Raw genomic sequence first — 12,013 nt, forward strand, 5'->3', positions numbered from 1 at the left:
GGAATGGGAGACGGGAATGGCACCGGGAAACCGGGAATGGCACTGGGAAACCGGGAATGGGAGATGGGAATGACACCAGGAAACCGGGAATGGCACTGGGAAACCGGGAATGGCACCGGGAAACCGGGAATGGGACCGGGAAACCGGGAATGTGAGGAGGGTCCTGGTGTGGATCCTGGGGGATTCCCAAGAGCGGGGGCGGGACGCCGGGGCACTGGGATGCTGGGATTCCGGGATATCGGGATGTCGGGATACCGGGACCCCGGACCCACCTGTGGCGGCGGCGCTGCCGGCGCTGGCTCCGAGGGCCGGGCCCGGCGTTCCCGGAGCCGCCGGCACCAGGACGGAAGCGGCCGGAGCCGGGAACGGGGCCGGGCTGGACGGAGGCGGCTTCGGCTGCAGGAGCAGCCCCTGGGGCACCTGGAGCGGGAGAATCCCAAATTCCCTCAGGATCCGGCCCGGGAACCCCCCAATCCCAAATCCAGCGGGATTCAACACCTGAACCCCCTCGAAATCCCAAATCCAGTGGGATTCAGCAGCTGAATCCCTGGAAAATCCCGGATCCGGCGGGATCCAACACCTGAATCCGTTGGGATCCGAGCGCGGGCCGGGATTTGCAAAGGGAATTTTCCCTGGAAAACGGGATCCTTCCCACCGGCTCTCCTCGGGATTCAGGGACCGGGGAATTCCAGCGGAACCGCCCGGAATTCCCGGGGGCGGCCGGGAGCGGGCTGGGGGCTGCGGGGCCGGGACGTGCGGGAATTCCTGGAATCTGTCCGGGATTTCCCCGGAATTCCCACAGGGATTTACCTGTCCGGGCCGGGATTTCCCGGGAATTCCCGCCAGGATTTCCCTGATGGAACCTGTCCGGGATTTCCCGGGATTCACCAGGAATTCCCACTGGGATTTCCCGGGAATTCCCGCCGGGATTTACATGTCCGGGCCGGGATTTCCCTGCTGGAACCCGTCCGGGATTTCCCGGGGATTCCCCCGGGATTCCCCCTGGGCTTTCCCGGCCATTCCCGCCGGGATTTACCTGCTGGAACCTGTCCGGGCCGGGCTTCTGCGGGGCCGCGGGGCCGGGATGGGGCTGGAAGGCGCCTGGGATCAGCGGGAAGCTCCGGGAATGCTCCGGGGGCAGGTGCAGCGCCGGGCCCGCGGCCTTGAGCCCCGCGAGCGGCAGCGGGAAGTGCTGGGATTGGGAATGCGGGGACTGGGAATGCTCGGGGGGCTCCGGGAACGGCGCCGGGACCCCGAAGAGCCCCTGCGGCGTCACCGAGCGCGGCGGCGGCTCCGAGGGCGGCCGGGGCTGGGACGGGGGCCGGGAATGCGGCCGGGAAGGGGGGCGGGAGAGCGGCTGCGGCTGCGAGGGGGGCCGGGCCGGGAGCTGGGATGGGAGCTGGGATGGGATTTGGGATGGGATTTGGGATGGGAGCGCCGGGGGGTCCCCGGGGGACGTTCCCGGGAGCTTCGGCTGCAACAGAGAAGGAGAGGAAGAGCTCGGTTAGTGCGGGAATGGCGGCGGGAGAGGCGGCAGCATCCCGGGAAAAACGGCCTCGGGAAGGGTCTGGACCCCCCAAATCCCAAATCCAAACCCCAAATCCCAAACCCAGCCTGATTCCAGCCCAAAGCCGCTTTCCAGGGCGTTCTGGGCGGGAGGAGAAGGGGAAACTGCAGGAAAATCCACCTGGGGATGCCCCAGGCGGCTCCGGGAGCGGAATATCCCGGGAAAAACACCCCCAGGAGGGTCCTGGATCCCTCCCGGATCCCGATTCTGTCCCAAATGCGCTCTTTAGGGACTCTTGGGGAGGCTGGAGAAGGGGAAACTGAAGGGAAATTCCACCCGGGGATTCCCCACGCGGCTCCAGGAGCGGCTCTGGCTCCGGAGCATCCCAGGAAAATCCGCCCTGAGGATCCCCGACCCAGCCCCGGGACCCCCTGGATCCCAATCCTGCCCCGATCCCGCTTCTTAAAGCATTTGTGGGAGGCAGGAACAGGGAAAACAGAAGGGAAATTCCACCTGTGGATCCCCAGAGCGGCTCCAGGAGCAGAATATCCCAGGAAAACCCAACTCCAGGGATCCCGAACCCCTCCAAATCCCAGCGCGGGCCCCTAAACCCCTCCAGGGAGCCCCCAGATCCCAACTCCTGAAGGATTCCGGGAGGCAGAAGGAGGGAAAACCACGGGAGGTTCCCCCTGTGCATTCCCAAAGGAATTCGCACTGGAGCGACACCAAAAATCAGGGAGAAAAGCCATTTCCTGCTTTTCTTCCCCAAAAAATCCCCATTTCCGCTTCCCCCACCCCCATTCCAGGGGTGATATCCGATGGACCCAAACCTCCCCTCCCCTCCCCACCCGGGGCTGTTCCCGAATTCCCAGAGTTGGGAATGGCCGGGGGGGGGCCCGGGGAGGGCGGTGCCCTGAGGAGGATCCCGGAGGATTTGGGACGAATCCGGGGGATTTTGGGATGCGCCGGAAGGGGAGCAGAAGCGTCCACGGTTAGTGAGCGCCAAGCGAGCGGGAGCAGCCGGAAAACGGGAACGGGAATGGCGGGGGTCCCGCAGCCCCCGGCTCCGGAATGTGGGATTTGGGGGAAAAGGCCCGGATTTGGGGCTGGGGTGAGGAATTCCGGGAGAGCCCCGCGGCTCATCCCCGCTCCCGGGGGAGGTTTGGCTCCCGAGGGACGGATCCAGCGGGAAAAGCGGATCCGGGGGGGGATTTAGGGCCGGGAGACACCCGGAGTGGCGTGGATCCGCTCCCAGATCCCCGATTTCCACTCCTGGATCCCGATTTTCTGCTGCCGGATCCCAGCTTTTCACTGCTGGACCCCCATTTTCCAAGCCAGCATCCCGGTTTTCCGCCCCTGGATCCCGGTTTGCCGCTCCCAGATAATTTTTCCCCATTCACACCGGAATCCCGCTGCTCCACGGGATGGATCCGGCACAAAAATCTGGGATTTTGCTGGGAAGGAAAACCGGGAGCCGCCGCGTCCCTTCACAGACCAAGAGCCGAACGTGGATTTGGGATCGTCCCGGGAAAAGCCGACCGGGAACCCCCGGAAAACCCCAGCACCGCCCCGCCCCCACCTCCCAAACTGGATTTTACGGCCCAAAACCGCCTCAAATCCATCGGGACCCCCCCAGAACCCGCGGGCACGGCACCCCCGGAGCGGGCACGGCCCCCGCCGCGGCGCGGGGAAAAGCGGGAATCCCCGAATCCCGGGATTCCGGGGCTCACCTGCTGCAGGAACATGGGCACGGCCTCCTGGCCCAGCACCGGCGCCGCCGCTCCCAGCAGGATTTTCTCGGGGCTCGCGGCCATTCCCGGGCTGGGCTGGGCGCTCCCGGCCGGGATCGGCGCCGGAGCCGCCGGGGGCTGCGCGGCTCCGCCGGCCCCGGGATCGGCGCCGGGGTTGGGGCTGCCGGCGGCGCCCGCCTGGATGCCCACGGCGGCGCCGAGCCCGTCTCCGGCGTTGAGCATCGCCACCGGGCTGGCCAGCGTCACGCCCTGGATCACCGTGGGCGCCGGCGCCGCGGCCGAGCCGGGGCTGGGCAGGGGCCCGGCCAGCGACACGGGCATCTGGAACAGCGCCGGCGGAGCCACCTGGCCCGGCTGCAGCTGGATGGGCGCCGACAGGATGTGCGCCGTGCCCGCCGCGCCCGGCGACGCCAGCACCGGGCCCAGGTTCAGCTGCCCCGCCAGGTTCTGGTTGAGCAGCTGCGCCGGCAGCGCGGGGTTGGCCAGCAGCTGGGCGCCGGCGCCCTGGCCCGCGATGATGTGCGTCTGGCCGGCGCCCGGCAGCAGCTGCCCGCCCACGTTGGCCGGCAGCGCCGAGAGCGGCTGCGGCAGCGGCACGGCCGAGGCTCCGGCCAGCTGGCCGGGCAGCAGGAACTGGTTCTGGCCCTGGAAGGGCTGCGCCGGGATGACGATAGAGCCGCCCTGGTTGAGCACGTGCACGCTCATGGACTTGCCCAGCGCCGGCGGCTGCGGCGGCGGCGGCTTGAAGACGTTGGGGGGGAAGCCCTGGAGCACCACGTTGGGCGCGGCCTTGCCGGCCATGAAGGTCAGGTTCTGCTGCGCCTTGGCCGGAGCCTCGCCGGGCAGCGCCAGGGCCCCGCCGGGCGCGAAGGGCTTGGGCGTGATCTGGTAGAGCTTCTGCTGCAGGACGCCGGCGGGCTTGGGCTGGATGGGCGTGGGCGTGCGGTGGATGATGACGTTGGGCGCCGGCACCAGGGAGCCGCCCAGGCCCGAGGTGACGGTGAGCGGCTGCGCCGACGCCGCCGAGACGCCGCCGAACACGGAGCTGCCGTTGAGCGTGGTGGTGGCCACGGCCGGGAGGCTCTTCTGAATGACCAGGCCGGTGCCCTGGGCCGCGGCCGCCTCGGGCTGGGCGATGTAGCCGCCCACGGCCGCCACGGGCGCCGGCTTGGCCAGCAGCTGCTGTGCCGCGGGCTGGTTGATGGCCATCACCTGCTGGCCCACCACCTGGATGGGGCCCAGCCCCAGCGCGCCGCCGGGGCTGCCGTTGGGCAGCCCGGGCAGGTTGGGCAGCGGCTGGATGGTGACGTTGCCCAGCCCCACCTGCTGCAGGAAGGGCTGCACGCTGATGGCCTTGTTGACCACGTCGGCGCCCACGGGCGGCTGCACCAGGGCCTGGGGCGCCAGCACGGCCGGCGGCTGCAGCCCCAGCAGGTCGGCGCCGCCCGAGAAGATCTGCGGGGTTCCGTCGGCCGCCTGCACCACCGGCTGCAGCGCCGGCAGCTGGAAGGAGCCCAGGTCCAGCTCGGCCTCGGCCTCCAGCGTCTGCTCGGTGATGTTGGCCTCCTGCAGGCTCTGCTGGAGGATGTCGCACGGCTGCTCGGCGCCCGCGCCGGCGCCGGCCGGCGAGCCCAGGATGTCATCCTCCAGGAAGTCCAGGTCCACGCTGGCCGGTGGCTGGCTCGGCTCGGCGCTCAGAGGGTTCCCTGGGGCCTCCTGCCCGTGGAGCTGTGGCAACGGCAACGGGACGGGGAGTCAGCGCGGGGCAGGGGGAGATGGTGGAGCTCAGCGGGGTTCACGGAGCTCAACGGAACCCAACGGAGCTCAACAGAACCCAACGGAGCTCAACGGAACCCAACGGAGCTCAACAGAACCCAATGGAGCTCAACAGAACCCAACGGAGCTCAACGGAACCCAACGGAGCTCAATGGGATCCAACAGAGCTCAACGGAACTCAACAGGATTCAATGGAACCCAACGGAACTCAACAGGATCCAACAGGATTCAATGGAACCCAACGGAACTCAACAGGATCCAACAGGATTCGATGGAACCCCATGGAACCCAACAGAGCTCAACGGAGCTCAACGGAACCCAACGGGATTCAATGGAACCCAATGGAACCAAGGGGATCCAACGGAGCTCAACTGAGCTCAATGGAAATCAATGGGATCCAACGGAACCCAACGGAACCCAACGGGACTCCAAGAGCTCCACGGAACCCGTGAGGACCCAACGGAGCTCAACGGGATTCGAGGAATCCAACGGAACCCAACGGAACCCCATGGAACTCCATGGCATCCAACAGGACCCAATGGAACCCCACGGAACTCCATGGAATCCAACGGATCCCAAGGAACCCAACGTTTTCGGGCATTCTGGCACAGAAATCCTGGAATTCCGGTTGCGTCCCGCGGTTTTCCCGCCCCGAAATCCCAAGCTTGGAAGGACAAAGAGGATTTGGGGGAAAAAAGGGCAAAAGAGGGAAGTACCGGAGAACCCAACACGCGGCCGAGCCGGATCCGGCGGGAACAGGGAACCCGCGGGAAAGGGAAGCTCGGCTCGGGAATTTCTGGGATTGGAGGTTTTGGAAGCTGGAAAAATAAAACTCAAAGGAAAGCAAAAAATCAGGGAAAAAACCCGACAAATTGGGATTTGTAACGGGAAACGGGAGAACCCAACGGCAGAGGAAGGGAAAAGAGGGCAAAGCAGGGAAAGGGAAGGGAAGCGAACGCGGAGTTCCAGGCCGGTCGTCCATGCAGAGCATCCCGCGCTTCGGGAAAAGAGGGAAAAACGGGAGCTGGGGGCTCCAATTCCGGATTCCCCCCCACACCCGGGGGGCTCCGGAGGAACTGGGAGGAACTGGGAGGAGTGGGATTTTCCTCCTCCAGAACGGAATTTTAAGGGGTTTTCCCCCATTTTCCCAACTCCCCGTGGGAATGTGGCTCCTCCTCCCTCCCTTTTTCCGCCCGTTTTTCCATCCCGGAGCTGAATCCGCCCGGAAAAACCCCAGAGGGTCTGGAAAACGGAATTCCTTTTCCCCTGAAATCCGAGGGATAACGGGAAGGGGGTGGGGGGGGGGGTTTCCCGGGAATTCCCGGGAGGGTTTTGCGTCTTTGTCCAGTCCTGGGAAAGGGATCGAATTCCCGGGAAAAGGGCAGAATTCCGGGAAAACTCGGGGAGGGAAAGGCGGAATACCTACCCCAGCACCTTCAAAGAAGGCGCTGGCAGCATCTCCTGAGTTGTCCAGGAGATCATCACTGTCAATCTGGAATTAGAAACACCGGATTTACTGGGATTTTCGGGATAGGTCGGGGGGAAAAAATGCGGAAAAAAAATGGGGAAGAAATGGGAAAAAAACGGGAAAAAAATGGGAAAAAAACCAGGAAAAAATGCGGAAAAAAATGCAGAAAAATGGGAAAAAATGGGGAAAAAAAGAAAAAAAAAGGGAAAAAAGTGGGAAAAACAGGGGAAAAAATGGGGAGAAAAAAAAGGGAAAAAAATGGGGAAAAAAAGAAGGATGTGGTGATGAGGGGTGGCCCTGGGAGTTTGGTTCAAAATGGCCCCGAATTCCTGCATGGCTGCTGGGAAAAAATTCCTGAAAAAGCCCAGCCTGGGTGGGGGTTGTGGATGGAGAGAGCTGGGATCGATGGAGAAGGGGGATTTTCATGGAAAAGCGGGACTGGGGGGGGCAGGCGGGGCTCACCTTCTCGGATCCATGCAAGAAATCGTTCAGCGCCTGCGGATCGCTGGGAAAAGAGGCGGAAAAGAGGCTTAGGGAGGGAGCTCCCGGGAAAAACGGGAGAATCCGGGAAATCCCGGCGTCCCGAAACGACGGACTCGGGACGGAGCGAAGCCACCCCGGGAAGGCTTCCCACACTTCTGGGGCTGTTCCCGCATTTTCCAGGATGTTTTCCACCTTCCCGGGACATTTCCAGCCCTTCCCAAGAAACTCCCGGACATTTCCAGCCCCTTCCAGGGCATTTCCCACCCTGTTTGGGGCTATTCCAGCCCTTTTTGGGACACTTCCCACTCTTCCCAAGACTTTTCCCACCCTTGTGGGGCATTTCCCAACCTTTCCAGGCCAATTCCCACCTTTTTGGGACCATTCCAGCCTTTTTTGGGGCCTTTCCCACCCTTTCCATGACAATTCCCACTTTCCTTGCAGCTTTCCCACTGTTTTGGGGACAATTCCCAACATTTCCTGGACAATTCCCCCCTTTCCGGGGCCTTTCCCGCCCTTTTAGGGCCATTCCCAGGACAATTCCCAGCTTTTTCGGGTCTTTCCCCCTTTCCTTTTTGGGGCTGTTCCCGCTTTTCCGGGCTGTTCCCGGCCGCAATTCCGGGACTCACCAGATGACATCTAACAGGCACCGGCCGTCTTCATCATCCATGTCAACTGCAACGAGAGACAGCGTCACTTTTCCAGGGAAAATCCCGGAAAAACCGTGGGATCCGGGCTGGCTTTGGGGCCCTCTTCCCTCTTTTCCCTGGCTCCGGGCAGGGATGGGCGGGAATCCACGGAGAAAAGCGGGATAGAGCCCCAAATCCTCATCTCCCCCGTGGTTTTGGGAGGGAATCGCAGGGAAAAGTGGGAATAACGGGAGGATCTGGGGGAAGGGAGGGGGGGGAAGGGATTCCTCAATAAATCTATCGGGAGCTGGGGAAGGAATTGATCCTGGGAAGGCGGCAAGGAGGCAAATCCTGGATGAATCCAGCGGGGAGAGGATTTATCCCTGAACCCCGCAGGGATCGGATTCCTCATCAAACTTATCCAGGGAAACATTCCCAAAAAGCCAGCAGGGAAGGGAAGAACTGATCCCGAAATCCAGCAGGGAACGGATTCCTCCAGGAATCCAGCCCGGATCCGATTCCTCCCCGAGTCCCCCCTCCCCTCCCCCCGTCCGGAGCCAAGAGCCCCAAATTTGGGCAGAACAAACAATTCCCAGGATTTTTGCTTTTTCGGGAGAAGCCTAAAAAAAGAGGCCCCGGGTGGATTCCGAACATTCCAGCCCGGAACAAGGGTGGAATTCCCGCTTTTCCCAGGGATTCCTTCACCTCGTCCTCGGCCGGGTCCGCCCCGCAGATTCCCAAATCCCGGATTTCCCTCCCTGATCCCCATCCTACCCCAAATCCCGGGAGATCCCAGGGCCCCGGCCAGGGAAAACTCGGGAATTCCTTGGGAAGCAACTCCGGGAAATCTGGGAATTCCGGCCCAGCCCCGGCCCCGATCCTGGAGAATTCCCAACAATTCCGGGTGGGAAAAGCGGGATTAAATCCGGACCTGGGGCCGGAATTCCAAGGAAATCCAAGCGAGGCTCCGGCTCCCGGAATTCCCATGGAAATGCATCCAAAGGCTCCCAAAATTCCGCTTTTCCCAGGGGCTTCCAGCCCATCCCTGACGGCCTTTGAGTCATTGATGAGCAGCGAGCCAGGTATTGGTCCCATATTGGAGCAGACGAACCAATTAATAACCAATAAATCAATCAATCAAGCACTCCACGACCCCGCTAATTAACCTATAATCGGTTAATTAACGGATATTCAATTAATGAAGTACCAGTTATTGATCAAGTCCTTAATTAACCCACGAAGCCGATACCAAACCCATCATTCAATCTGATAATTAACAGCTCCATCAATCAATACCGTGCCGAATGAATCCGCTGATCAATACCTGACCTAATCAATCGTTAATATCACATTGATTAATCCGTTATCTAATAAAGCCCGGAGTGAATTAATAACAGAATTAATTAAACACCAAAGGCAGCCATCAACCAAACACCACCAGAGCCACTGAACAGCCGAGCAATCAACGCAGTCACTAATTAAGCACCTCAGTTAATCAATACCCAATCGGTTCATTAACGCCCAACGGATCAGCAATGGAACGTTTATCAGCTGTCAATCAAACACTGAGGGGAGCCCTTCAACGGTCACTAATGGAATCATTAATGAGGAGTTAATCAATCACTGATTGATCGGCTCCGTGAGGGGATTCGGGGCCGGGCGGATCCATGGATGGAACGGGGCTGATCGGCAGCCAATCAATCAATCAATCAATCATCAATACCGATAAATGCACAGGCACTGGTGAGGCCTGGCTCCAATTAACCAGTGAAGCGCTGATTATCTTTGGTTATTGATTATCGATCATTGGTTACTGATCATTAATTACTGATCATTGGTTCTTGATCGCTGATTATTGGTCACTGACGATCCCACAGCCAACGGACGGAGCCGGGATCGAGCGGATCCCGGAGCTTCCAACGGGCCCGGATTGGAATTAAAGGGGGAAGAAATTCCCAGCCCCAGCCCGGAAAAGCCATTCCCAGTTTGGGATAAAACATTCCCAGTCTGGAATTCTCCATTCCCAGTCCGGAAGCGCCAATCCCAGCAATCCCAGTCCATTCCTGCCATTCCCAGTCTGGAATTCTCCATTCCCAGCCCCTTCCCACCATTCCCACTTTCCCCGTGGCTTTGGGATGAAATTCCCTGGGTTTGGGGTTTCCCCGCCGGGAAAAGCCGTGACGTCATCCCGGATCCGTGGGGAAAACCCCGGGATTCGGGAGCCGGGCGAATTCCCAGGGTGGGGGCAGAAAATCCCGGGCACCAGAATCCCGGCTCTGGGAGGGAATTTTGGGGAAGAAATGGGAAAAAGGGAGAGAAACGCGACAGCGCCCCGGGAACGGGCCCGGAGCTGGCAAATCCTGAGGGAAACCCCAGCAGTGATCCCGAATTTCCCCGAAATCCGAGCCGAAGCACCAACGGCTTCCCCAAGGAATTCCATGTCCCGAGGATTCCGGAGCCGTTTTCCCCCAAAAACGCCCGGAAATGGTTGGGAAGAGGCGGCACCGGGGGCGGAATTCCCACATTCGGGAAGATTCAGATCCTCAGCCACAGGAATTCCAGAAGAGTTTGGGTCCCAAACGGGAGGATTCGGGATATTTTGGGTGCCAAACACCCGGAATTTTGAGGATTTGGGAATATTTTGGCCCCAGATTCGGGAACGTCCCAGCCCTCGGCCCGGAATCCCCCCCGGAACCCGGCACAAATCCCGGATTCCGCCTCTCCCCATCCCGGGAATTCCAGGACAAGTCCGAGCCCCAAAATCGCAGGAAACGGCCCCGGAACTGCCGGGATCGGGAGCTTTCCGTGGGAAAAGTGGCCCCGAATCCACCGGGACGGGGGAAGAGCCCGGAGGGAGGGCGGAGCAGGGAACGGGGCCGGGGGAGCCGCTCACTCCGGGGATGCTCCGGGGATACTCCGGGGATACTCTGGGAATACTCAGGGCAGGAATTCCGACCTCAGGGGATCCTCCAGGGATACTCCGGGCTGGAATTCCGGCTCCAAACTCCTGCTCGGGGGATACTTGGGGCGGGAATTCCGACCTCAGGGGATCCTCCAGGGATACTCCGGGGATACTCCCAGCGTGACCTCTGACCTCTCGCTCAGGGGATGCTCCAGGACGGAATTCCGGCCTCCCGAATCCGCCCCAAATCCATCCAAGCCCCGCCGAAGCGCGGGAATTGCCGGTGCCCGGAACGCCGGAGCCCCCCTCCCCCTCCCCTCGTGCCTCAGTTTCCCTCTGGAGCGAACGAAACCTGGAATTTCCAAAAAAAACCCCAAAAAACCCCCAAAAACCCCCGGGAAAGGCGGGATTGGGGAATTCCCGAATTCCGCCGGAGCGCCCGGATTTGCCCAGAAAAGCGGGGGGAGAATCCGGGAATTCCGGCGGGGCCGGAGCGAATGAACACGGGAGAGAATCGGGAGAGCAACGAGCCGGAGTTTATTCGGATCTGGAGGCGCTCGGGGGGTCCAGGGATGCTCCAGGGACGCTCCGGGCTGGGATTGCGGGGGGCTGATCCCGAAATCCCAAACCTGCCCTGGCCGCAGGGGAGCAGAAGGGAGGAAGAGGAGGAAGAGGAGGAAAAAGAGAAGCAGGAGGAAGAGGAGGAAGAGGAGGAAGAGGAGGAAGAAGAGGAAGAAGAGGGAGGAGGAAGAGGGGGCCAGGCCAGGGGCAGCTCCAGAACGGAATCCTGAGGAAGAGCGAGAAGAGGAAGATGAAGACAAGGAAGAGGAGGAAGAGGAGGAAAAGGAGGAAGAGGAGGAAAAAGAAGAGGAAGAGGAGGAAAAGAGGAGGAAGAAGACGAGGAAGAGGAGGAAAGGAGGAGGAAGAAGAGGAGGAAGAGGAAGAAAGGAGGAGGAAGGCCACACCCGCAGAGCCAGAGCTGGGACATTCCCAGAGCAGCTCCCGAGGAAGAGGAGGAAGAGGAGGAAGAGCGGGACAGCTCCGTAACCAATTCCCGGCAGCAGCCGCAGCTCTCCAGGGAAGGGGAGGAGGAGGAGGGGGAGGAAGGCCACCCACAGCCCCAGCCCAGTGACAGCTCCATTCCCAAATCCCCGAGGAAGAGCAGGAGGAAAAGAGGAAGAAGAGGAGGGGACAGAGAGGCAGAGCGGGAGGGGGAGGAGGAGGGGGAGGAAGGCCACACACACGGAGCCAGAGCGGTGACATTCCCAAAGCGGCTCCCGAGGAAGAGGAGGAGGAGGAGGAGGAGGAGGAGGAAGAAGATGCGGGGACACAACGAGCCCGGGGCAGCTCCGTGGCGGAGTCGCTGAGGAAGAGCGGGAGGAAGAGGAGGAGGAGGAAGACGAGGAAGAGGAAAAGGAGGAAGAGCAGCAGCGGGAGGAGGAGGAGGCGGCCGAGGCCGAAGGCCCCACCCCGCGCCCCCTCCCCCCCCGCCCCCCTCAG

The 12,013-nt window shown here is 61.5% G+C and overlaps 1 protein-coding gene across 3 annotated transcripts in view; it reads right to left on the reverse strand.

Moving 5' to 3' along the window:
* Nucleotides 1–12,013, reverse strand: part of BICRA (BRD4 interacting chromatin remodeling complex associated protein) — a 16,448-nt gene that overhangs the window by 4,169 nt on the left and 266 nt on the right. Inside the window, exons 2-7 of one of the 3 annotated variants that reach the window (XM_042020233.1) lie at nt 7,612–7,657; nt 6,965–7,007; nt 6,461–6,526; nt 3,238–4,986; nt 1,037–1,474; nt 273–420 (exon numbers count right to left, since the gene is read on the reverse strand). In XM_042020233.1, the coding sequence (XP_041876167.1) occupies nt 273–420; nt 1,037–1,474; nt 3,238–4,986; nt 6,461–6,526; nt 6,965–7,007; nt 7,612–7,652 (2,485 nt within the window). In that variant the 5' untranslated portion in view covers nt 7,653–7,657. The remainder of the gene's footprint in view (nt 1–272; nt 421–1,036; nt 1,475–3,237; nt 4,987–6,460; nt 6,527–6,964; nt 7,008–7,611; nt 7,658–12,013) is intronic. The other 2 variants (XM_042020234.1, XM_042020235.1) reach the window with 2 other exon arrangements.

This window comes from Corvus kubaryi, unplaced genomic scaffold (genome assembly GCF_017639235.1).
Source record: "Corvus kubaryi isolate FWS band 111438036 unplaced genomic scaffold, C.kubaryi_AGA036_p1.0 36923, whole genome shotgun sequence".
NCBI lineage: Eukaryota > Metazoa > Chordata > Aves > Passeriformes > Corvidae > Corvus > Corvus kubaryi.